The sequence below is a fragment of the Malaclemys terrapin genome, chromosome 12 (genome assembly GCF_027887155.1).
Source record: "Malaclemys terrapin pileata isolate rMalTer1 chromosome 12, rMalTer1.hap1, whole genome shotgun sequence".
In the NCBI taxonomy this organism is placed as follows: domain Eukaryota; kingdom Metazoa; phylum Chordata; order Testudines; family Emydidae; genus Malaclemys; species Malaclemys terrapin.
Genome location: NC_071516.1, coordinates 8,895,380 through 8,919,298, shown reverse-complemented (window position 1 = coordinate 8,919,298; position 23,919 = coordinate 8,895,380). Strand labels below are relative to the sequence as shown.

General features: G+C 38.7%; 1 protein-coding gene across 1 annotated transcript in view; it reads right to left on the bottom strand.

Annotated features, from left to right (window-relative positions):
• The window catches only part of TAF4 (TATA-box binding protein associated factor 4), a 64,609-nt gene that overhangs the window by 26,800 nt on the left and 13,890 nt on the right, over positions 1-23,919 (bottom strand). Inside the window, exons 3-8 of the mRNA XM_054046496.1 lie at positions 10,339-10,511; positions 9,646-9,765; positions 7,540-7,656; positions 6,342-6,464; positions 5,155-5,244; positions 2,524-2,766 (exon numbers count right to left, since the gene is read on the bottom strand). Coding sequence (XP_053902471.1) covers positions 2,524-2,766; positions 5,155-5,244; positions 6,342-6,464; positions 7,540-7,656; positions 9,646-9,765; positions 10,339-10,511 — 866 coding nt within the window. The remainder of the gene's footprint in view (positions 1-2,523; positions 2,767-5,154; positions 5,245-6,341; positions 6,465-7,539; positions 7,657-9,645; positions 9,766-10,338; positions 10,512-23,919) is intronic.

Sequence of the window (23,919 nt, the reverse complement as noted above, 5' to 3'; positions counted from 1 at the left end):
AATGATACAAAAGATGTTAATCAAATGGATAAACCAAATCCTTATGCCAACCTTTAGACTGGTGGACAGATGTGTTTGAGCAAAACCAATTCAGAAGCAATACAATCTTAATTAAACCATCTTTAGATATACCCTATTTCATGGAAAATGAACAGCCCGGTTGCTGCAGGTTAAATTTCTTCTCTATAGGCAAAAGATATTTAGGGTCAAATGGTCAGCTAAAGTCTCTAACCCAAATCTGAACACGTACATGGAAATTTAAAGTAGCTGAAAATTTGATTCTTCAATAAAAACCTGACTTTAAGACAGTTATTCATGTCTACCTTTCAGAATCACTGTCACCTTCTCAAAAATAGATGGGAAAACATTTCAAGTGGTGGATTCATGAACTGAAGACAAGTTTAACAGAAAGCTTCTCTTTTTAGCCCACCTGCTAACTGCAACCTGTCAATGCTACCATAGAACGCTATACTAAAGAAAGTGATTTAGCATGAAAGAGCTTTCTTGTTGCAACTAGAATTCTTCAGTTTTCCGCAATCCTTTTCTACCAAACTGCCACAAAAAGATAGTTTACAAACTCCTTCCAGACCCAAGATCGTAACTTCCATAATGCTGTGACTCTGGCTTTAGCTTTGCCCCTATATGTTCTTCAGTTACTGTACATATAGTTGCTTGACTTAAAAGAAGTCAGACAAGTATTAAGGACTAAATGATCAATTTAGCCTTCTCTTCTGTAGGCTACAAATGCCTTAATAGAAAGCCAACATGCCAGGTTATAAGTTAGTCAGACTGAACCTATCTGCCACTAAATATTTATTTCAAGACAGTATCATAACACTATTTTTTACTGGATTGTTACAAGCAACTCCCTTTTAGATTTGTTATTGAAAATTCTGAATAGCAAAGAACTTATAATGTATCGAGTGAAGATCTAATACCTGGGAACTTACAAGTCTTATCTAGTCCTACCATAAATTTGTTATTACCTTCAACAAGTCATTTAACATCACTATGCCTCAGTTTTCTGGTGTGTAAAACTAGTTATAATCAAATTTACTTCCTTGTCAATTCTGAGGATTACTTAATTTAAGAAATCTCTTTGAAAATGTGAAGTGCCAGGCATTTAAGTCAGACCTTTTTTGAACAGAGGAAAACCAGTTATTTAAATGGAGAGAGTATAGTAGGATCAAAGATTCTTCTCTCGCACAACAAATCTATAGTCCTCTGGCTGAACTCTAGGAGTTTACCATTTTCTGCTGTAAGGAAGTTTGGACTACAGGCTAATAGAGTTGGAGGCAGATCATTAGTTGAGGGACATATTTGAAAATATTGGTTCTGATCAGAGTGCAATACCCTAATTTTGCAATCTGCCTCTTAGGAGTTAAACTAGTATTATCTGAATGTACATTCCAGTAAACTGACCAAAGCAAAAGAGGAAGCATGGCCTTGTCAGTGTTAATGTGAACCGGGCCTGGAGACCTCCAGATTCTTGCTCTGCCACAAAACTTCTTGTGTGACCTTAGGCAAAATCTCAATCTCTCTGGGTACGTTTACACAGCCTGCAAGAGCAAGTGTCCCAGCCCAGTTTGACAGACTTGGGCTAGTGGGGCTCTCGGTAGCACCGTAAAAATAGCTATGTAGACAGCACTTTGAAGTTGCAGCTTAGAGCCCAAGAACCAGCCTAACCCGCAACTTCGAAGTGCAGTCTACACAATATTTTTAAAGCACTAACACAAGGCCCACAAGCGCAGAGTCTGTCACACCAGAGAAGGCACGCTCCCACGGGCTGTGTAGACGTACCCTCTGTGCCTCAGTTCTCCAGCTGCAAAATGGAGATAATAATACCTCCCTACATCACAGAAGTATTGCGAAGATAATATTTTATCACTGTAACCATACTACGATGATAAGTGCCATGTTAGTACCCAAAATAGATGTGAATGCTTTTGTATTTTCTATGGACAATTCAAAGTTTAACATGGACATGTGGCAAACTGGTCTATTGCAATATGTTGATCAAGTCCCTTAGAATGGTATCAATACTATGTTATAATGGGCTTTTGTTAAATGGAATATTAATATGCTTTCCTATCACTGGTTAATAAAAGCTACCAAATGATCTACATTAAAAAAAAAAAAAAAAGCCACAAATTGTGTAACCTAGATTTTAAAAAACAAACAAAAACCCCTACAATACTATTATATTATTACACACGCCTAAAAACGGGGTCACTTTGTTTAAAACAGTTCTAAGAATTTACGACCTGGCTATGCAGTGATTTAAAAAAAAAAAAAAAAAAAAAAAAAAGCAGCCAACAGCAAATTCTCTCATTTTTAATAATTAGGAAATGATAGAGGACTTTAAATCACTGCTGTATTTAAAATAAATACATTATTTTCTTCTTAGCAGTTACCTTCTTTAAATGTTCACAGAAAGGTCTCTGGCTGAGCTAAACTGTTAATTTAAGAAGAATAGTGATTATACTTCAAAAGCCAATAGATGATGCACTTCGGTTTACGTACCAGAGGTGTAGGTTGCCCTTGTTTGCCAACCCCAACTTGTGTAGGCTGAGTTAGACTAATTACAGGCTGTTGGAGAGTACTCGTTACAGTGGCAGTGGCCTTCCCCGCTGTGCGCTGAACTGAGCTGCTCAGCATCACTGCTGTCAGAGCGGTTGTTGCTTGCGTTGTGGGCTGCTGCTGTTGACTTTGCTGAATGAAAGCTGCCGAGTCTGGGGTTAACTGTCTCAAGGCAGGTAAACTCCTCTGAAGAAAAGAGAAGGAAAGAATTTACTTTCACATAACTAAGGTGAATTCTGGTTAAGTTAAAATTTTTCTGAGTACAAAAATCCTAGATCACCATGGAGCTCTAACAGGAATTATGCAGATATTATTTTAAAAAATTAAAAAAAGAATCAGTGCATTTCATCTCAGTCAAAAATGGGAGTCTGGTTTTACAGATAAAACATCATATGTGTGACCCAAGGACCTCTGGATACCATCTAGCAGAAGACATGGGTACAAGGATCCCCTGGGTTCATCAAGAAAATGTCATGTGAAGTCTAATAAAAGCCTGTGTCATACTGGTCATCATAATCATTGCAAGATGTATATATGGAAAATGTGAGAAGTTACGTATATATGCTGAAAATTATGTTCTCTAGGCCTTGAAGTTAAATGCAGACCATTCAACAGTAGCCTACTTTGAGACAAAATTCTCCAGATAGGAAATGGGACACATCTCCTTGGTGGACCACTGTATGTCTCACAATGGAAGTCTATTAGCATACTGAGTCAAATGCTAACGAAAAGTTTGCAGAAACTTCAGAAGGCAATTAACAGGAAGAGTAAAACAGGGAGTGTGGGAAATCCTGTTTTTCAGATGAAGATCAAAGGGCTAATACAGTGTATCTGGGGGGGCGCAAAGAGACACTTCCATTGGTGAAGACAAGCTGCCAGCAGGCTTGATCTGACAAAAGGGGCAATCTCAGCCATCCTGGTTGAAAATGCTAGGGAAAGGACTTTGGGTATCTTGTAGAAGACAGGAGATTGTCTTATAAGTTTAGGTTCCAGAAAGCTTGTTATATTTTGTTTTATATGTAGCCATTTGTTTCCTATGTTCTTTCCATCATTTAAATCTCTGTTCTTTGATAATAAGTTTATTCTTGTTTTCACTATAAATATAGATCCAGAGTTGAATCTTGCAAGCTAGTCTGTACTATTCCTTTGGGAGGAGAGGATCTGAGAGTTCTGTGAGTATTCAGAGGAACAGGGGCTGAGCGTACCAAAGGGATGTTCTGAGGACTTAGGAGTCCATGTGTGCCCAATCACTTTCTGATACAGAGATAGCGAGGCCTGGAAGGTGGAGCATGTGTTGCCAGAGGCTGGTGGAGTCAGCATGAGGAAGTCTGGTCTGTGCTAAGGGCAGGTGGTAGCAAGGTACTGCCAACCCTGGATTAACAGGGTGACTTGCCCCAGGAGCTGGTGAGCCTGGAGCTAAACCAATCGATTGAAGAATTGCCCCACCCAAGAGGAATGAAGTGATTCCTATGTAAAAAAGGATCTAGGCTTAAAGTAGTAATAAAGCGCAGTTGGGGAAAGAGATGGACGGAAAGTCAGAGCAGGATAGAAAGCTCAGAGCAGGGAGGAAAGCTCTCTAGCAGGGAGGGAGCCTGACTAGACAGGAAAGACACTGGGAGACCCAGACGGAAAGCAAGAAGCATCAAGGTAGGAAGTGGCCTAGGAAAAACTGCAACACAAGTAAAGAAGCAGATGTCACTTTTCAGTACAGGGCCCTGGGCTGGAACCCAGAGCCAAAGGTGGGACTGGGTTTCCCTACCAGTCCCAGGGAAGGGGGCTGCAGGCTGAACCTCAACAGGCTGAGAAACAGCCCCAGAGAGGGCAGAAGGATCTGTTTTGTGTTAAGACAAAGGAGGTAAACTTAAGATAGTGACCCAACCAGAGGGCTGAGTCGCTGGATGCTGCTTGAAGATTTTAGAATCCTAAACCACAATTTTCCATTTGCTACATAGATCAGAGATTTCCTTATATATATATCAAAGGCAGGAAAAGGCTGTAATAACAACGTTAAGTGCTTAGCTATGCAACCGTAAGAGACAGGAAATGCCAAAGTGAAAGTTGCACATGCAACCTTAACTCTGTCCCCCTTAAACAGCCCTGGAAAGTAAATTTTCTTGTTTATCCATAAAACACAACAGCGCAAGTTTCCCCGTACTGCTCCATCAGAGTGCTTCAAGCTTGTTCCCCGGAGTTCACTTCTAGGAATGAGAGAATCCAAGGCTGCCAATTGCTTGAAGGGTTTTGCACCATGGAGAGATGAATGGCTTCGATCATTGAAAAAGAATATTTATGTTCCAGATTTCTCACAAAACTAACAGCCATTACAGTGGAACCTTGCTCATTTAGTACAGTTAATAAAACATTGGGGGTAGGGGCGAGAGAATCTCAGGAAACTAGGAAACAAAACATGTATTTGTGTATTTTAAAGGATCTTCTTAAAAATCTGATCAGGTAACAGTTAAAACATGCACACATACTGTTCTAGAAGAGCATCTTTCTCATTAAATTGATGTGCTCCTGCTCAGATGAGTAAGCACTGAAAGATAATAAAAGAATATGGGGCATATGAATTACCTTCAGGAAAGGCACAAGGTAAGGTTGAGGTGAAGAATTAAGTTCTCGGTACAGCCTACTGGTAAAATCTTCTGCTTCAATTTTTCCATCCTATGAAACAAAATAGATATTCAAATTCACCAAATAAATGAACTTTAGAAATAGGTGTGGGCCTTACTGTCCAAAGGTCCACTAATTTATTAAAGAGAAGTTGTCATTTCCATCATGCCTGGCTATTTTTATTTATCGAGAGTATTATGGTCATACACATTTTGTAGAATCCAATTGTGAAGTACAAGTTATACCAGTCTCAGACAATTAATTAACCTAGGCAAGATCAAAAATTCCACAGCCCTGATTGATTTAGAGTGTGGAAACTGAATTGCAACATTACTTGAAAGTTTTAATATTATGAATAGATCCTAACACACAACTTTCCTTTTGGGTCCCCAAAAAGCACATCCAGTTTTAAAATTCATAGGCTATACAATTTTGCCAGGTACTCTACAAATACTAATAATTTCATCTTTTTTAAATATTGGTATGCAATGTTATTGTCCAAAAATACATCTATAAATAAGAAATGGTTAATTTTCACACTCAAATACAGCATACTAATGGGCCTTTAATTAAAAAATCCTTATACTTGTTAATACCATCTAAGATCAGTAAAACTTTTAGAATTTAAAACTGTAATTTCAATATTCACCATTCATAGTGCATTCTTTTTGCATTCCACTCATCGCATGACATTAGGCTAATCAGTTGCACATTCTAGTACAGAGTTCTCAAACTTCTGTACTGGTGACCCCTTTCAAATAGCAAGCCTCTGAGTGCAACCCCCCTTATAAATTAAAAACACATTTTTCTATATTAAACAACACCATTATAAATGCTGGATGCAAAGCAGGGTTTGGGGTGGAGGCCGACAGCTCGCGACCCCCCATGTAATAACCTCACAACCCCGAGGGGTCCCGAACCCCGGTTTAAGAACCCCTGTTCTAGTACAGTGGTATGATATCTGCATTACAAATGCTACAGGAAACTGTTGGGTTTAAAAAAGTCCATTTTAATTCATAAGAAAAACCATATGCAGAATATCTATTCATCTTAGGTTTTATAAAAAACTGTTTTTCATAAAACTTAATTTTATTAATTAAATTTAGCCAGCATCTGATTGATCAGTACTTTTAATGAGCTTTTCTTACCAACAAGTTTTGTACTAGCTCTTTCACGTTCGCTGTAGTCTCTGAAGACTGTTTTCCAGATGAAGCCAGTTTTATTAATGTGGATAGAAAATTCTTGCATTTCTTCACATTCTCCATAGTTTCCTATTGGGGAGGGAAAAGAAAGTTAGGGAAGGTAAGAGGAAGGCAAGATGTGCCTCTTCAGTGGGAGGTTTACCTGACATGCTCTTTTACATGACAGTTAAAAAGCAAAAAAAAAACAAGCAGCAAATAGTTTATTCCTACTAAAAAGTTCGGTCATATGGGAAGCACTGGTTTCAAAGTGACCTGGGGACTTCCAGTTCCTGCTGCCCTGAAATATGAAAGCACTGCGCAGGTGATACTCTCAAAGGCAGGGTGCTTCCAAAGTGGTCACATGCTCTAATGAATGCTTACAAAGAAAGAACTCCTTTGGCTTATGAGACGCAAGGTCCTCTGACACCTTAGATCTTTCTGCTATAACCCCACAACACACAGAATATTAGCGAAGATTTTACATACTAGATAGTGTGACGTGTATAATAAAATTGACAGACTGTTTGCAAGTGTGGCGCAATGAAACATTTTATATTTCAATTATTAAAACATAGTATTTTACAATCATGTTTGAAGTTGGTGTGTATATAAGATATTTGGGGAATGGAAGTCAAGACCACACCATGTAACCTCATGCTTAAATAGTGTATTATAATATGAGAAACAAGTAGGTATTGGTGATTATCTCCCTACAGAACAAAGGGCACTCCAGCTTGATTCTGTCTCTTATGCCATCACTCACTGCCTATCTTGAAGATATGATACGTATCTTGAACCAGTAATTCTTGAGTTCTAATCCTATTCTGACATTGAATAAATTGTCACAGCAAATGATTTGCCCACGTCCCAGACGGCAGACAAAGTGCTTTGAAAAAGGAAGAGTTCTATATAAATGCTACATTACCAATCAAAAAAAGGTTGTTACAAATCAAAATTCAGCTCATTCTTGCTTACATGTATCCTAAATTATATTTTTTTTTGCTAAATTTCATTATTTTCTATGAGACCAGTAACTCATAGGAAGGAAACTCAGTCTTGATTTGCGCCTTACTCTGATAATGTTAATTTACTTACATGTATGTACAACAGGTGTATAAAGAGAAGAGTAGCACAGAATTTTAAACATATATAACCATGATCTTACTGTGGCAGCAGTAGAGGTTGCTGTTGCTCCTTGCACAGTTCTCTGAGTTCCAGTCTGTACAGCTGTCGCTGTACCTAATGCAGTTGTTTGTGCGGTACCACCCAGAACAATCTGAGGCTGTAGAGAATACAGACATGGGTTATCCCTTTTGGAGTGTGCGAAAATCTGTCTTTTTGTACCACATAACCAAAGGAGAAGGAATAACCAAATCACTGAACTACGGAATAGCCTTCAAAGCTGCTACAAAAAACCCAAACTGGCACTGATACTAGCAGCCATCTGTCGCAGTTCAGAGAAAGAACCACCAGATGGCAGAACACACTACATATTTAAAACTGAAAATACTGAAAGTTGATTAAAGAATGCATGATTTTTGGTTACAGGATAAAAGACAGTACAACACTGAGCAAGAAAACATGCTCAAATCCCAAAAGCATTATTAAGCTAGTGCTGTATTTCTGCTACCTAGACATCCAAAGTTGTTTACCTGTTTCCCTCAACTGCCATTCCTCCTGAAAGGAGGATTTTTTTTTAGAAGGTATAATGGGTAAAGACTTGGCTCTCAGTTGTTTCTATTACCTTTTGGTTGAATAGCTGAAGAGAATAATTTTCTTCATAAAGTTATACAAAACTCATTGAATATGCTTCTAAAATTAATCTAGCACACAGAAAAATGCAAGGTTTTTTGTATAATATTTTTAATTTGAACATTCCTTTTAAAAAAAAATGGCTGCAGTGGTAGAACCCTTCAGCCGGATTCTGAAATTTAGGGAGAACATGCAGAAAAGGGAGAAGAGCTCTTTTAAACAATTTAGTAATTCCAAGCATTTTTTAAAAAATAAACAGACAAAACACCAAACAATGCAGAAATAATGTCTTTAATTAAAGAACTAACATTATAACTAGACCCTTCTTCCATGTACACTACTTGCCTGTTGGCTTTCAAGGTGTATTCGTAAACTACTGATGACAATCCCTTTGCATCAAGAAAATAACTGCACATTAGGACTAGTTTTCAGCACTTGCATTAACAGCCCATTTATAAAAAGTTACTCTTCCATACTATACAAGGTACACAAGAGAAGGCACTCGACTTTTCAAAGCAATGTTTAATTGTTTTTTGGGAGGAGGGGAAGGAGAGGATTACCCAATTTACACTGCTGTCAGGAAAAAAAGAGAAGAATGAAGTGAAAACCATTGTGTGTTCACTCCAAAATGCAATGAAGACAGAGTGAATTTGCTCATCCAGCACAGAAGTAGTGAAAATGAAGACGGCACTATTGCACAGAAAAAGGCTCAAATCTGGAAAGGTCACTACAGAGTTTTCCCCCTCAGTCTAGGCTAAAACTAGGTTAAAGGAGAACAAGAACTGTGCACTTGGTGCCCAATGTAAAGAAGGGGAACACTTAAGAAAACACTTCAATGATTCATCTGTTGCCAGCTTAAAGGGGAAAGAAAGCATGGAAAAATGAAGGCTAGGATGTAGGAATCAGATGGTATCAGCACTGCATACAACACTCCATCCCTACTTCCAGATGTTTCTGGTGGTGTGATTAGAAAGTGTGGGTCACCCTATTAGTCAGAACTGTACTTAGGACCGAGTCCCCCAACCCAAGTTGAGGAGGCACCATGAGACGTATTGAATCCCTGTGGATATATAAACCAAAAGCAGAAGAGCTGGAGGCAGGAGAAGATAAAGCAATGTTTTGAAAAGGTTAGAGAGGAATTACAGGGGAGGAGGAAGTTTATAATAAGAACCCTTTAAAAAGCTTAAGCAGAGACAATAATGGATCTATAGTCCCGTAGCATCAAAGAGTGTTTCAAATCCAAAGAGAAATTTGTGTCTATCCCTTTGGAGGAAAGCATAGGAGGTACTTTAAACAAACAGGACTTTCAGAAAGAAAGCTGACTTTGAAAGGAATGTTGCTGAGTAGCTGAAGTCCAAAATCTGATATAGTTTAAGATTATCAAACATTTTAGGGAGTGGAGAAAAGTGTCCTGTGTACTCTATGTCTCACCCAGAGATATTCCCAGACACTATTTTACTCCAAGCTATTTTAGCAATTCATAGTTTCATTGTTCATATGTATGTTTCTGCAAACTCACCTGCACTACAGGAGCACGCTGTAATGTTGTTGTGGGCTGTACAGTTGTCTGAGCCTGAGACACCTGCTTGATTATAGTAGTTGGTGTCACCTGCCGTGCAATTATAGGCGTTCCAGGAGCCTACAAAAGAATCCAGACTATGTTAGAGTTTGAACATAGGAATTGCAATACAAGACCAGAGAAATGGTTCATCTAGTCTAGTACCCTGCCTCTGATAGCAGCCAGTAGAAGATACTTCAGAGGAAGGTGCAAGAAACCCCATAGTGGACTATTATGGAACAACCTGCCAATAGGATTTTTTTTACCCTATTTAATGTAACCATGGTGGACTCGTACATAGAAAAACCTAACGCTTGAAACAAAAAAAATCATATTAAAGCTCTTGGCCTCAATGATTTATTATGGCAATGAGCTCCATGGATTAACTATGCCTGGTCTAAAAGTATTTCTTTTAATTAGTTTTAAACTTACTTCCAGTCAACGGAAGTGAATATCAGTTTCAGTGAACAGCCAAAGTGTAATACATTAGGGTTGGGGCGCGGTGGTGGTGCTGTGTGGTGAAGCTTGCAGAGCACTGCCTTGATCTATTACTGCCTAAAACCACATTATTAGTCCCTCACTTTCCTAATGAGTAAATTCACAGACAAATATTTAAGGAAAATGATTCTTACTTATGTAAATTAATAAACTCACCGGCACTGTTGATATCTGTACTGGTGGTGCACTGGTAGGTGTTGCAGGACGAGGAGTCATGGTATTTTGGGGCTGGGATTGGGCATGTGCCTGTGCCTGCGCCTGCATTTGTGCCAAGGCTTGTTGCGGGATCATCAGTAACTGTCCATTTTCGCTACGCACAAGGACCATGCCTGTGAAAAAAGAAAGGGGTCAAGAAATATTCTGCACATGCAAGTGGCTACAGAACAAAAAGTCATCAGCTCTAAGTATCGTTAAAAAGACCAACAAATTTGAAATTAGCATGTACACTGGAATGTATATCTAACTGCGAGTAATCTGGATTTTCACAAAACTGATTTATAAAATTTTAGAGAGAGAAAGATTAAATATCCCCAACACTCATCATAAAATCTTGATTAGTTTGATTAAAACTAAAGAACATTTCTTTAGTAAGTCTAGCAAGTTATGGTACAATATTACATGCACATAATATACAATATCATAACCATTCTACATAGCTAAGAGATTAAAACTAGTAATCCTGAAAACATCTTACTTATTCTTTTCTGACTTTAAGGTATTCACTTTTTGTGAAGTGCTTCAATTGAAAGAAAATCCTGCCAATAAACCATATTCCCATTAGCCTGGCTTAAAAAAAGTTATCAGAAACAGTAACATTTCTCTAACTTCTAAATTAATTTTCCATAACAAATTTAGCAATGAAAATGGTTATAAAATCATAATCTCTCTCAAGTGCATCTGTAACAGATGGTACTGTGCTGCATTACACCCCAAAAGATAAATAACAGAGAGAGCAATGAGGCAGTCATTCCCCGTTCAGTCACATATCCAAACATTTAACCCAACTGGATAGTTGTGGAAAACCAGACTGTAAGTGTTAGATTTTCAGATGGTAGCTGCTATGTTTGTTTTTGTAACCGGGGCCTGGGATATCTAACCAAAACATTTCCCAAGTGCTTATTAATTTTGTGTGCCGCAGTCAGGCCAATGGGAGCTGTAAGTCCTCAGCGCCTCTGAAGAAGCCCAAGGAGTCAAGTTGGGGACCCAAAAATAGTGGCAAAACCCCCACACAACAAAACAAAACAAAACCAGTTAACATTTCTAAACATTTTGGCTTAAGTGAAAAACTGCACCTACATTTATTTGCACACAAAAAAAAACCAGAGGTGTTATTAGGACTAGAAAACTAAATCTTAGGCCTCGTCTACACTACAAAAGTTGGGTTGACATAAGCTGCCTTACATCAACCTACCTAAAATGTAGCTCCCTACCAATAAATCGCCCACTACACCAACATAATAACTACCTCTGTGAAAGGTTAAGTTGATTTAGTTAGGTCAATGCAGTGTCTATATAGACACCGCATTGTTTACATCACGTTGCTCCCTTTCAAGCTGTTCTGGCTGTCAGCACCCTACAATGACAGGGCTCAGACTGTCAGCACCTCACACTGACAGTGAAATCAGTGCAAGCACTCATGGTGAGGATACGCACCGCCAATAGGAGCGTAGTATGGACACGCAGAAACAATTTAATTACTGTGGTGGCTGTACATTGACGTAATTTAAGTCAACTTTATTTTGTAGTGTAGACTCGGCCTTACGTGTCACTCAGCAAATAAGTTAGAGCATTCTAGATCTCCATCTATAGCTGAAGATCTGTTCTAAGGCACTTTTAGTAGAGGAGACTCTGAAATGGTCATGTTCTAGGTTACTTTTCTAAACAATTCAACACATCTGTATATGGACAAAGGTTTGTCATCATTTTCTTGGCATGTTTCCAATCTAGTGCTTTCAAACTATACACACTTGTTTAATTTCTCCACCAGATGACTTCAAAGATAAAGATGACATATTGAATTCAGACGGGTTTTCCCCTATATATCCTCACACTGCAATTTAAAAAAAAAAAAAAACCACTGATCTCCAAGAGTTATGTAGTTACTCCTCTTTAGAGAAGCAAATCAGCACAAAAAGAATTGAAGATAGTTTACTTCAACAAGGAACCAATTTAAATGACGTCCCTCAACTAGTGTCCAGTTATGACCACTGCACACAATGAGAGTTATACCACAAAGCATGAATATTTTAAGTGTATTTTTCTGAAGAGGAAAAGTTACTAGTTTTTTCCCCATGACTATAAACTTGCAAATCATGGAGTTAATTGGATTTAGTTTCTACATCAGATTTCAAAGAAAAACATTGTCTAGCTAATCAATTAAAACCAGCATTAAACCTTCACTTGTGTCATAACTTATGGTGTATCCTGCTATGTTTATGCTTGTGGAGCTTAGAGAGATGGTAAAATAACTGCTAAACTTTCATGCAATCTCTTATAAAAGCAACACTACTTCAGTACAGGAAATTTTGAATACTCAACCAGGTCAAATTCTCTGTTCACTTTAACTTCTGTCAGAACCTCCATTGAATTTTTCCTATCACCCTTTATATACACAATACTGATCACTGCAAAAATGGACAATTTCAGAATGTTTTTTGAATGAGTAGAAAAATGATACAATACAAACTTGTTCACATCCTCAATGAGTATTATTATGTATATATTCAAGTGTCACTACACAAACTGAACTTGACATTTTATTCCAGTGTGTAAATGTGAACTATTGGGCAACAAATCCATTTCACCCATTGCTTTGTCACATCTTGCACTAATCAGATCTAGAAAGAAGCACTGAATCAGTATAGTTGAATACGATTAAAACAGAAAATAATCAATCTCCTGCTGTACTTTATAAACACACCAAGTGCCACGTTCAAGACAAATGCAGTGTCTTGTGACAAATCATGAAATTTAAATTTTTTTTTTTTTTTTAAACCAACTGATAAGGCCAGATGAAACTATAAATCCTTCAGTGACAAAGGCCATTACCTTGCAAGTGCATGTGATGGACTTAGTTCTTAAAATTCACAACTTTTGAACTCCCTAGGTTTTTTGCCTCATCCAAAAAAAATATAAAATTAAGTTTAACTTCTGTTCCCCTCCCCCCAGAAAGAAAAACCGTGAGCGATTCCATCCAATAATAGGTCCTCTTGGCATTGCCCTACTAGCGCAAAGAGGGTTTAAAACATCCCTAAAGGGGTGGTTGGTGATTGTCGCCTTGCATGGGGGGCTCTCGCTCCAGCACATCGCTCGCCCACGCCGCTTCTCGCCGCCCCCATTGGCCCGGGACGGCGAACCGCGGCCAGTAAGGGCCGCGATGGGCCAAACCTGCCGCGTCAGCAGGTAAATAAAACTGGCCCAGCCCACCAGGGTGCTTATCCTGGCGAGCTGCGTGCCAAACGTTGCCGATAGCCAGCTCTATCCCACTTGTTCCAGGCCCCATCTCAGTATAGGGGTCATGCTCATTACATGGCTGGAGTGTGCTGTACTTTTATGGTCCTAGGCTGGCAGAACTGCACCTAGGACACCATTATGAATATTAGGGTTGGAAGGGACCTCAGGAGGTCATCTAGTCCAACCCCCTGCTCAAAGCAGGGCCAATCCCCAGACAGATTTTTACCCCAGTTCCCCTAAATGGCCCCCTCAAGGATTGAACTCACAACCCTGGGTTTAGCAGACCAATGCTCAAACCACTGAGCTATCCCTTAATGTCAACTAGGGCTGTTAAGCGACTAAAAAAAATTAATCGCTATTAATCATGCAATTAAAAAAATTAATCATGCGATTAATCGTACTGTTAATATTAGAACACTATTTAAATATTTGTGGTTGTTTTCTACATTTTCAAATATATTGATTTCAATTACAACATAGAATACAAAGTGTACAGTGCTCACTTTATATTTATTTTTGATTACAAATATTTATTTTGTTTTTTACAGTGTAAATAGTATTTTTCAATTCACCTCAGTACTGTAGTGCAATCTCTGTCACAAAAGTTAAACTTACAAATGTAGAATTATGTACAAAAAAATAACTGCGTTCAAAAATAAAACAATGTAAAATTTTAGAGCCTAGAAGTCCATTCACTCCTACTTCTTGTTCAGCCAATCGCTCAGATAAACAAGTTTGTTTATATTTGCAGGAGATAATGCTGCCTGCTTCTGGTTCACAATGTCACCTGAAGGCGAGAACAGGCATTCGCATGGAATTGTTGTAGCCGGCGTCGCAAGATATTTACATGCCAGATGCACTAAAGATTCATATGTCCCTTCATGCTTCAACCACCATTACAGAGGACATGCATCCATGATGAGGACGGGTTCTGCTCGATAACAATCCAAAGGCTGACACATGCTCATGTTCATCATCTGAGTCAGATGTCACCAACAAAAGGCTGATTTTCTTTTTTGGTGGTTTGGGTTCTGTAGTTTCCGCATCGGAGTGTTGCTCTTTTAAGACTTCTAAAAGCATGCTCCACCCCTCGTCCCTCTCAGATTTTGGAAGGCACTTCAGATTCTTAAACCTTGGGTCGAGTGCTGTAGCTATCTTTAGAATCTCACATTGGTACCTTCTTTGCATTTTGTCAAATCTGCAGCGAAAGTGTTCTTAAAACGAACAACAAGTACTGAGTCTTCATCCGAGATACTAGAACATGACATATGGCAGAATGCGGGTAAAATAGAGCCGGAAACATACAATTCTCCCCCAAGGAGTTCAGTCACAAATTTAATTAACGCATAACTTTTTTAACAAGCGTCATCAGCATGTCCTCTGGAATGGTGGCCGAAGGATGAAGGGGCATATGAATGTTTAGCATATCTTGTAGCCAGCAGTGCAAGGTACTTACTTGCCAAAGTCCCATGCGAACACCTGTTCTCACTTTCTGGTGACATTGTAAATAAGAAGTGGGCAACATTATCTCCCATAAACGTAAACAAACTTGTTTGTCTTAGTGATTGACTGAACAAGAAGTAGGACTGAATGGACTTGTAGGCTCTAAAGTTTTACATTGTTTTGTTTGAGTGCAGTTACGTAACAAAAAAAATCTACATTTGTAAATTGCACTTTCATGATAAAGAGATTGCACTAGCAGGGGTTCTCAAACTGGGGGTCGGGACCGTTCAGGGGGTCGCGAGGTTATTACATAGGGGATCGCGAGCTGTCAGTCTCCAACCCCAAACCCCGCTTTGTCTCCAGCATTTATAATGGTGTTAAATATATAAAGAAGTGTTTTTAATTTATAAGGGGGGGATCACACTCAGAGGCTTGCTATGTAAAAGGAGTCACCAGTACAATAGTTTGAGAATCACTGCACTAAAGTACTTGTATGAGGTGAATTGAAAAATACTATTTCTTTTATCATTGTTACAGTGCAAATATTCGTAATCAAAACTGAGCAGTATACACTTTGTATTCTGTGTTGTAATTTAAATCAATATATTTGAAAATGTAGAAAAACATCCAAAAATATTTAATACATTTCAATTGGTATTCTATTGTTTAACAGTGTGATTAAAACTGCGATTAATTTTTTTAATCACGATTCACTTTTTTTAGTTAATCGCATGAGCTAACTGCGATTAATCGACAGTCCTACTGTCAACCTAAGTCAGAACAGCCTCAAGACTCCTCTGTTTCACATTCCCAAGACTGGAGGCGGTGAAAGAAGGGAGGGAGAGACAAAGACAGTAAATGGAGCTCTGGTTCACCTGAAGATCAAGCCCATTAAGTATAATTCCTTGTTCTGAGAGCTAACAAGCAGCAGAATTGGAACATGCATATGCATTATATAGACTATCAATACTAACTGCCTGAAACTGACACTTGTGACGCATACTGCAAACAGGCAACAGAATGCATACCAAGAAAGTTTGACTTCTGGCATCATGGAGGCAAAAATAAATTTTAGGCGCAATTTGTATAAAAGGCTAGAAATTCACATTTGGCAATTAAAACCTTGAACCTGAACAATGGAGAAGCACTACCTCTTCTATTACAGTCCATCCTACCTGGCTGTTGAAAGCTTGATCCTTAACTGCAAATTCAAGGGGCTTGTTTATGTAGCAATATAAATTAGTTTAATATAGTTTTTGAATTAGTTTAATATAGTTTATCTTTTTAAAATAATTCAAATAACCTTACTGGTCTAAAGTTAGTGTGTTGATCTAGTTGGTAGATAGTTACTCCAGAGAAAGACATACTGTGGTATTGATATAAGTTAAGCCTCCTTGTATCTGGGTTATTACAGGATTATTTATAAATTGTCCTGTTCATCTATGGTGCTATAAAAATTAATAATGTTAATATTAACAAATTACAGAAACAGCCTGTGTCAACATAAGACTAGAAAAATATTGTAAGATGAATCAGGGTTGTAACCTTGCTACACTCCTATACTAAAATCTAAGTGTCTGAAATTGCTCAGAAATTAAAAATTGCTTGTTAGTATTTTGATAATTTATGAAGATATACAAAATTATTCAAAGACATTTCAAAGAAAAAACTTTTAGTGTGGAAATCTTAGCCACCAAATAAAGTCAATCAGTAATATAACGCTAGCATACCTGGTGTTCATATGGAGTCTAGACTAGGAGAAAAGTGTGGGGTTTTCTTCAATTGGACTAGCTTAACTCATCAAAACAGGACTCTAGTTATTATAACTTGCTAAAAATCAAGCTGAAGGTGTAAAACTATGTCTACGTAAGTGTATAATGCAGTTTTCAATCAAGTTAAATTGACTCAACAGAGCAAGCTTGGGGGAGGGGGGAAACCAACCTTTTCTAGGTTAGCCAGAGTCCCTGTTAGTCTAAACTAAAGACACGTCTATGCTACATCACTGCAGCTGTAGTACCATAGCATATGTGCTTCCTATCAACATCAAAGGAAGGGGTTTTTCCATCAACGTAGTTAATCCATGTCTCCGACAGGAGGTAACGATGTCAACAAAAGAATGCCATCTACATTTGAGGTTAGGTCGAACTAACTACAGCGCCCAGGGCACAAAATTTTTCACACCCTGGGTGACATAGCTGTTCAGTCTAATTTGAGTGTAGACCAGATTTAAGAAAAACTACTTTATAAGCAATCACCACAAAGGGCTAACAGCCCCATGCATGTGAGAACAAAGCAGAGGTGGGGAACAACAGCATTCTGAATTACACAAGGAATACAAACAAAGTCATCACCAAAAACCATAATGTTCAGGAACGGAGAGGAACACCTCCCTAAATGAATGGAGAAGGCCAGAGATAAGTTTAAAAAAAAAAAAAAAAAAAAACTGGGGGGGAAGGGGGCAGGGAGTGAGTTAAGAAATGACGGACTGAAGAATGACTGAATAAACTTGAGCCAATAATGGAGTGGTGTCCAATTTTTACTTGCAAAACCAAGGTGTTTCACTATGGTCTCTTCTACAGCATGACTTGACAGCACTACACAGAGCGGCATAATGGATGAACATTCAATGTAGTGAATCAGAGAAAGGACAGAGTTACTAGAAAACTTCCCAGAGAAACAGCAGCAGGGGTAGTAGGGACCTGCCACTGTGGCGATCCAGGTTATCCCACAGAACCCTCATTTCTTCATCCTATGACTGACCAGCTTGTGCTGGTGGCCATGATGTTTGTTTGCATCTTTTTCCCCTCTGAGCTTTTTCCCTTCAAGACCTTGGCTCAACATTTGCCAAAAAAGCCAGGCATCTATATTTTAAGACAAGCTAAGTTGTACACAGTAGGTGTGCCCTTTGAAGTTGCTGTTGGAACAATTTACCCACTGCCAGTGTTGATCGGGGCCTAATCCCAACCTGTCATAGGTGCATGTGTAAAGACTGTCCTCCTATCAGAGGTAAGCCAAGCTAGTAGAAGGAAGAAAAAAAAAATTAAAGTCTGCCTCGTAAGGAAGAAAGAAGCCTGAGGGAAGTTCAGAGGAACCTCTGCTTCTGATCATGGAGGCAGAAGATCAGAAATATGACAGCAGTTCAGTAGGTACACTACCAGAGAGCACTGTCAAACAAGGTACAAGGCTAACCTTCTGCTCTGCCCACAACACTTGAAACCCAACAGTTTTCCTGATAAAGCAGTGGATTTCCATAAAAAAAAACCAGACACACTAAGGTCAATAGGTATTTTGGGCTCTCCAAGAAGGATTGAGCCCACAGTTTGTAAGGTGCTTGGGATTCTTTTCAACAAGATGCACTAAACCATTTATAATAGTATTTATACCAATCAGACTCAATCCAAGTCTGAAATCCATAACATTAAGGATCAATGACGACAACTTTCTAGTATCCTGGTATTATAATCACAACCTTTATTGGCATTACTGACAAAAATCAGAAAGGTCCCTTGCTAACTGTAACTCATTTTGTGCCTTAGCCTAAGAGACAATAAGAGGTTCTTTATATACATTAGTTACAAGACTAGGTTCAACGGTGGCCTAGAAGAACTGTCATCACTTGGCTAGACGACTAACACACGTTAAATAAATAGGTACAAGAGAAAGATGAAGGAAAGTGTAGGTCCCTATATTTAGTGGGGGAAAAGAGCTAATAACTGATGACATCAAGAAAGCTAAGGAGTTTGACTATTTTGCTTCAGTCTTCACTAAAAAGGTTAATGGCAGTGGTTCTCAAACTTTTGTACTGGTGACCCTTTCAAATACCAAGTCTCTGTGTACGACTCCCCTTTTAAATTAAAAACACTACTTTACATATTTAACCCCATTATAAATGCTGGAGGCAAAGTGGGGTTTGGGGTGGAGGGTGACAGCTCACGACCCCCCATGTAATAACCTCGTGACCCCCTGAGGGGTCCCGACCCCCAGTTTGAGAACCCCTGGTGAATGGTGACCACATACTCAATACAATTAACATTAACAAGAGGCAAGGAACTCAAGCCACAATAGGGAAAGAACAGATTGATGACTTGAATTCATCTACCTTATCTAAATATTCTTTAGAGTAGAATGAAATTCATCCTAGAATACTTAAAGAGCTAGCTGAAACAATCTTGGAATGGTTAGCAGTCACCTGCAAGAATTCTTGGAGAATGGGTGAGGTCCCAGAGGACTGGAGAAGGGAAAACCTAGTACCTATCTTTAAAAAGGGAAATAAAGAGGACCCAGGGAATTATAGACCAGTCAGCCTAATTTCAACACCTGGAAAGATATTGGAACAAATTATTACACAATCAATTTGTAAGCACCTCGAGGATCATAGGGTCATAAGGGGCAGCCAGCACGGATTTGCCAACAAATCATTCCACGTAAACCTAATGTCCTTCTTGACATGATTATTGACCTAATGGAAAGTGGGGGAAGCAGCAGACATGATATCTTGAATTTTAGTAAGACTTGGCACAATCCCACATGACATTCTCAAAAAATCTAGATGAAATTACTATAAGGTTGGTGCATTACTGGTTGAAAGACCATACTCAAAGAATAGTTAATCAATGGCTTGCTGTCAAATTGAGAGGGCATATCTACTGGGATCCCACATGGGTCAGTCCTGAGTCTGGTACTATTCAATATTTTGATTAATGACTTTGAGAACTGAGTGGAGAATATGCTTATAAAATTTGCAGAGAACACCAAGCTGGGTGGGGTTACAAGCACTTTGGAGGATGAGATTAGAATTCAAAATGACCTTGAGAAATAAGGAGAATTGGACTGAATTCAACAAAATGAAATTCAACCAGGACAAGTAAAAAAATCAAATGCATAACTATAAGAAGAGGAATAACTGGCTATGAGAAAGTATTGCTGAAGAGGATCTAGGAATTATAAATGGATCACAAACTGAATGAGCCAATAATGTTATGCAGTTGTGAAAAAGACTAATGGCACTCTGTGGCGTATTAACAGAAGACTTGTAAGACACAGGAGATAACTCAGCACTAGTAAGGCCTCAGCTGGACCAGTGTGTCCAATTGTGGGCACCACTTTTTCGGAAAGATGTGGGGAAATTGGAGAGTCCAGAGGAGAGCTACAAAAATGATAAAAGGTTTAGAAAACTTGACCTATGAGAAAAGGTTAAAAAACTGTGCATGTTTAGTCTTGAGAAAAGAAGACTGAGGTGGGGGCCCTGATAATAGTCTTCAAATATGTAAAGGGTTGTTATAAAGAGGACAGGGACTCAATTGTTCTCCATGTCCACTGTAGGTAGGACAGGAGGTGATGGGCTTGATCTGCTGTAAAGGAGAGTGAGGTTAGATATTAGGAAATCTTTCTAACTATAAAGGTAGTTAAACTCCAGAATAGGCTTCCAAGCAAGGCTGTGAAATCCCCACCATTGGAGGACTTTAAGAACAGGTTTGACAAACACCTGTCAGAGATAGCTTACGTTTACTTGATCCTGCCTCAGTGCAAGGAGCTAGACTTGTTGACCTTTTGAGGTCCCTTCCAGCCCTACATTTCTATTTTAAAATAGAAGAGTACCATGACTTTTAAACAGCTTAAATGAATAACTGCCTTTGATTTCTATTCACAGAGGAACAGATGGGGAAAAAAATAGTTTTTAAAGCTACATCTCCGGCCAATCTTAAAAAAAGTCAGAAGGACAAGATAGTGTAGAGAATCCACACAACTTTCATATTAAAAAATGAGTCTTGCTCTCAAGCACTAATTATGACATAAAACTGGATCCATTATATTACCAAAGCCTTACAAAACAAACATCTGACCACTAGACTGTTACTGCAAAAAAACACCACTGAATTAGTTAAACATGTAATCCACAACTCATTCTCCTGCTGTCAAACCTATCCAGCTACAGAGTAAAACTAACAAGTACCTGGAATTAGATCAGGGTCCTGCTAAGGAATCATATGGAATGGGGCAGTTTAATGTTAAAATAACTATTCATACTCAATACACTTAATTTGCCAGTCCTATCATTCTTTTAGGGCTATACGTCTTCTACAGAGGATCCTCCTTTTAAAAAATTAAGACTTTTGTAGAACTTACACTATTCCCCTGGTTGAAATTTTGGGCAAAGGACTTCAAAGTCCTGTGTGCTTTGCTGCAAAAAAGTCTGGAGTCTTCCAAAATCTATGGGGTGAAAGAACAGTGATAAAGTTTTCATGAAGTTTTATGGGGAGGGTCTTTTCCCCATTTCACCCAGCTCCAGTCAAAATAAGAACTTACTTTCAGAGTTCAGAAATGGTCTGACACCCGTGCAAAATGGCTTAAAAGGAGATTTCATCAGGTCACAGAGGACAAAGTTAAGATTCCATTGGTTTGTTTTCTTAGTCATCTGATGAGTACTGAAAGGAGCAAAGCCTGGCTACTTCTGTAAAGAACTCATGAAATAAAAAGATAAACAACAAACATGTCACTTAATTATTTGATGTGTCCAAGACTGTGCACAGGAACTTGAAAACAGTTGAGACATAACTGTTTTCTAAACATGAAAAGAGCATGCTCTATATTTGACAGGGAGGTCTACAAAATAATTTGTTCGTCCCTACTGCACCACCTAGAATATTTAGATAAGGTAGATGAATTCAAGTCATCAGAACTACTCTAGAACTACCATTTCTGAAATCCAGGAAGGATGGAAGTCAGTTGGCTCTCATGAGTAACCACGCTATTGGAGCTTTTGCTTCAAGTTCTAGACCAACAAGTTGAGATTCTGGAGGCATGGAACAAGTGGGCTTTCCTTCAGCAGATCCTTATAAGCAGCAAGTTGCCATGGACCATAGATTGACACAATCAGCAAATAAGGGAACTGGGGACTATGGCCTTGCCTTCCTTGATTTTCCAAGCTACTCTTGCTAGAAGGCAAAGTACATAGACATTTTCCAAAAAACACAACAACCCACAAGATACAATATGTGTTCTCCACATTTGGCTCTACAGTAGCCTCAAGCCAAAGATTTGGACTTTTTACCCTGGGAAGCATTGTGGAAGGAAACATACATCTTTGATACATGAATGGACATTTTCTGGTCAAGTTCCCAAACTCCAGTTGAAAGTGTCTTGTGCTTACCCAGTCAGTTCTGTGGTTGAACTTCCTCTTGAATTGTTTGGATAAATAAGGTCTTGCTCTCTAAGAATGTGAATTTTCTAACTTAGCAGATCAATGAGAGGCTTTCAAAGACCCTTCAGGACCTAGTTTGCCATTACATTGGCATAAAATGGCACCTGAACTACACTGGGCATGTTGAAGTAGCTTGGGAAGAACTTGAAAATGCTACATAGGTCGAGGCACTCCATGTATGGCAAAATGGACCAAATTTTGCAACAACCCCTAAATTATTCTGCAGTATTAATCTATTGTACTGCTCAAAATACCCCCAATCCATGCAAACATACACAACTGTGGCTCATAATTGAAAAAAATATTCATTGTTATAAAAATAACATTTTCAACAGTGATTTCTGAGAATATGTTTTTCCATTATACTCTCCAAACAGCCTAGCTTCACTCCCCATCTCCCAAGGAATGGGGAAACTCGTAGCTGACTTCTGCAGCGTATCTCCCCAGCTCCCTGAGCATTGACTATTCAGCTATTTTCCAGGCAGCCCAGCTCCCCCTTAACCTCTTTCTTCCTGGTTACATACAACAGTGCAGGGAGCATGTACTAGAATCTAACTCCCCCTCATGGGGAAACCTGGAGAGCAAAAGGAAGCTGCAAGCTAGTCCCAGAAAGATAGCAACACCAAAAATATATATATAAAAACAGGATATCAGGTGTCTGGCTAGAGCAAAAAGGAAAAATCCATGGCAAACTAGAGTGACTGACAAATGAATGGAGCAATTCACATCCCTACAAACTATTGTTTCAGGTCTATGCAAACCCAGGAAGATACGACCACATCAGTTTACACGCAGGCAGGTCTTCACTAACAACGCTAAAGCGCTGCCATGGTGCACTATCTACACTGGCGCTTTACAGCGCTGAAACTTGCTGCGCTCAGGAGGGTGTTTTTCACACCCTTGAGCGAGAAAGTTTCAGCGCGGTAAAGTGCCAATGTAGACAAGCCCCCAATTTAGATTTCACAACTGTGAAGGCTAGAAACTGCTCTTTAAAAATGAAAGCTGAGATTCTGGAGCACAATTCTGTGGCATTAGGATGACTTCTGTGGCAAGTTCCATGGCTACAGAATCACAGATTACATAGGGCCCCCAACTGTAGTTCACTCTCAGTCTAATTTTTGTAAATTAATTACAGACAAGTTTGTATAATGCAAAAGTAATTTTCATAAATTTGTTATTCCTAATTGCTCGATGTATAAAAGTAGACTAATTTCATGCCAAAGGCTTTTTCTCACTAACCCTACACAAGAACTTCATTGCATCCATACAGCTTAATTTACTATATTGCTTACCAATTCAATAGATGAATCAAGTATGGGTTGCTAATGAAAATATTTTAAGAATTAACAGTTGAAGCAAATATCAATGTTAAAGCGCCAAATGACCACCACACTTTGGACTCATTTGAAAAGTTTCCAAGATGAGGGAGCAGTGTTGGTAGCCAGCCACTGCAAATTAAATAATAAAGTAACAAACGCCCCAACTACAGTCAGCTTTGAAACTATGTTAACACCTCTCTAGAAAGCGATGTTACCTGGAAAGGTGTTAACATACTTTCAAGTCTTCTTTCAAAACACCACCCACCTTTCTGTCAAGCTATAAACAAACTGATGCACGTTTGGTTTTATTCTGAAATTCAC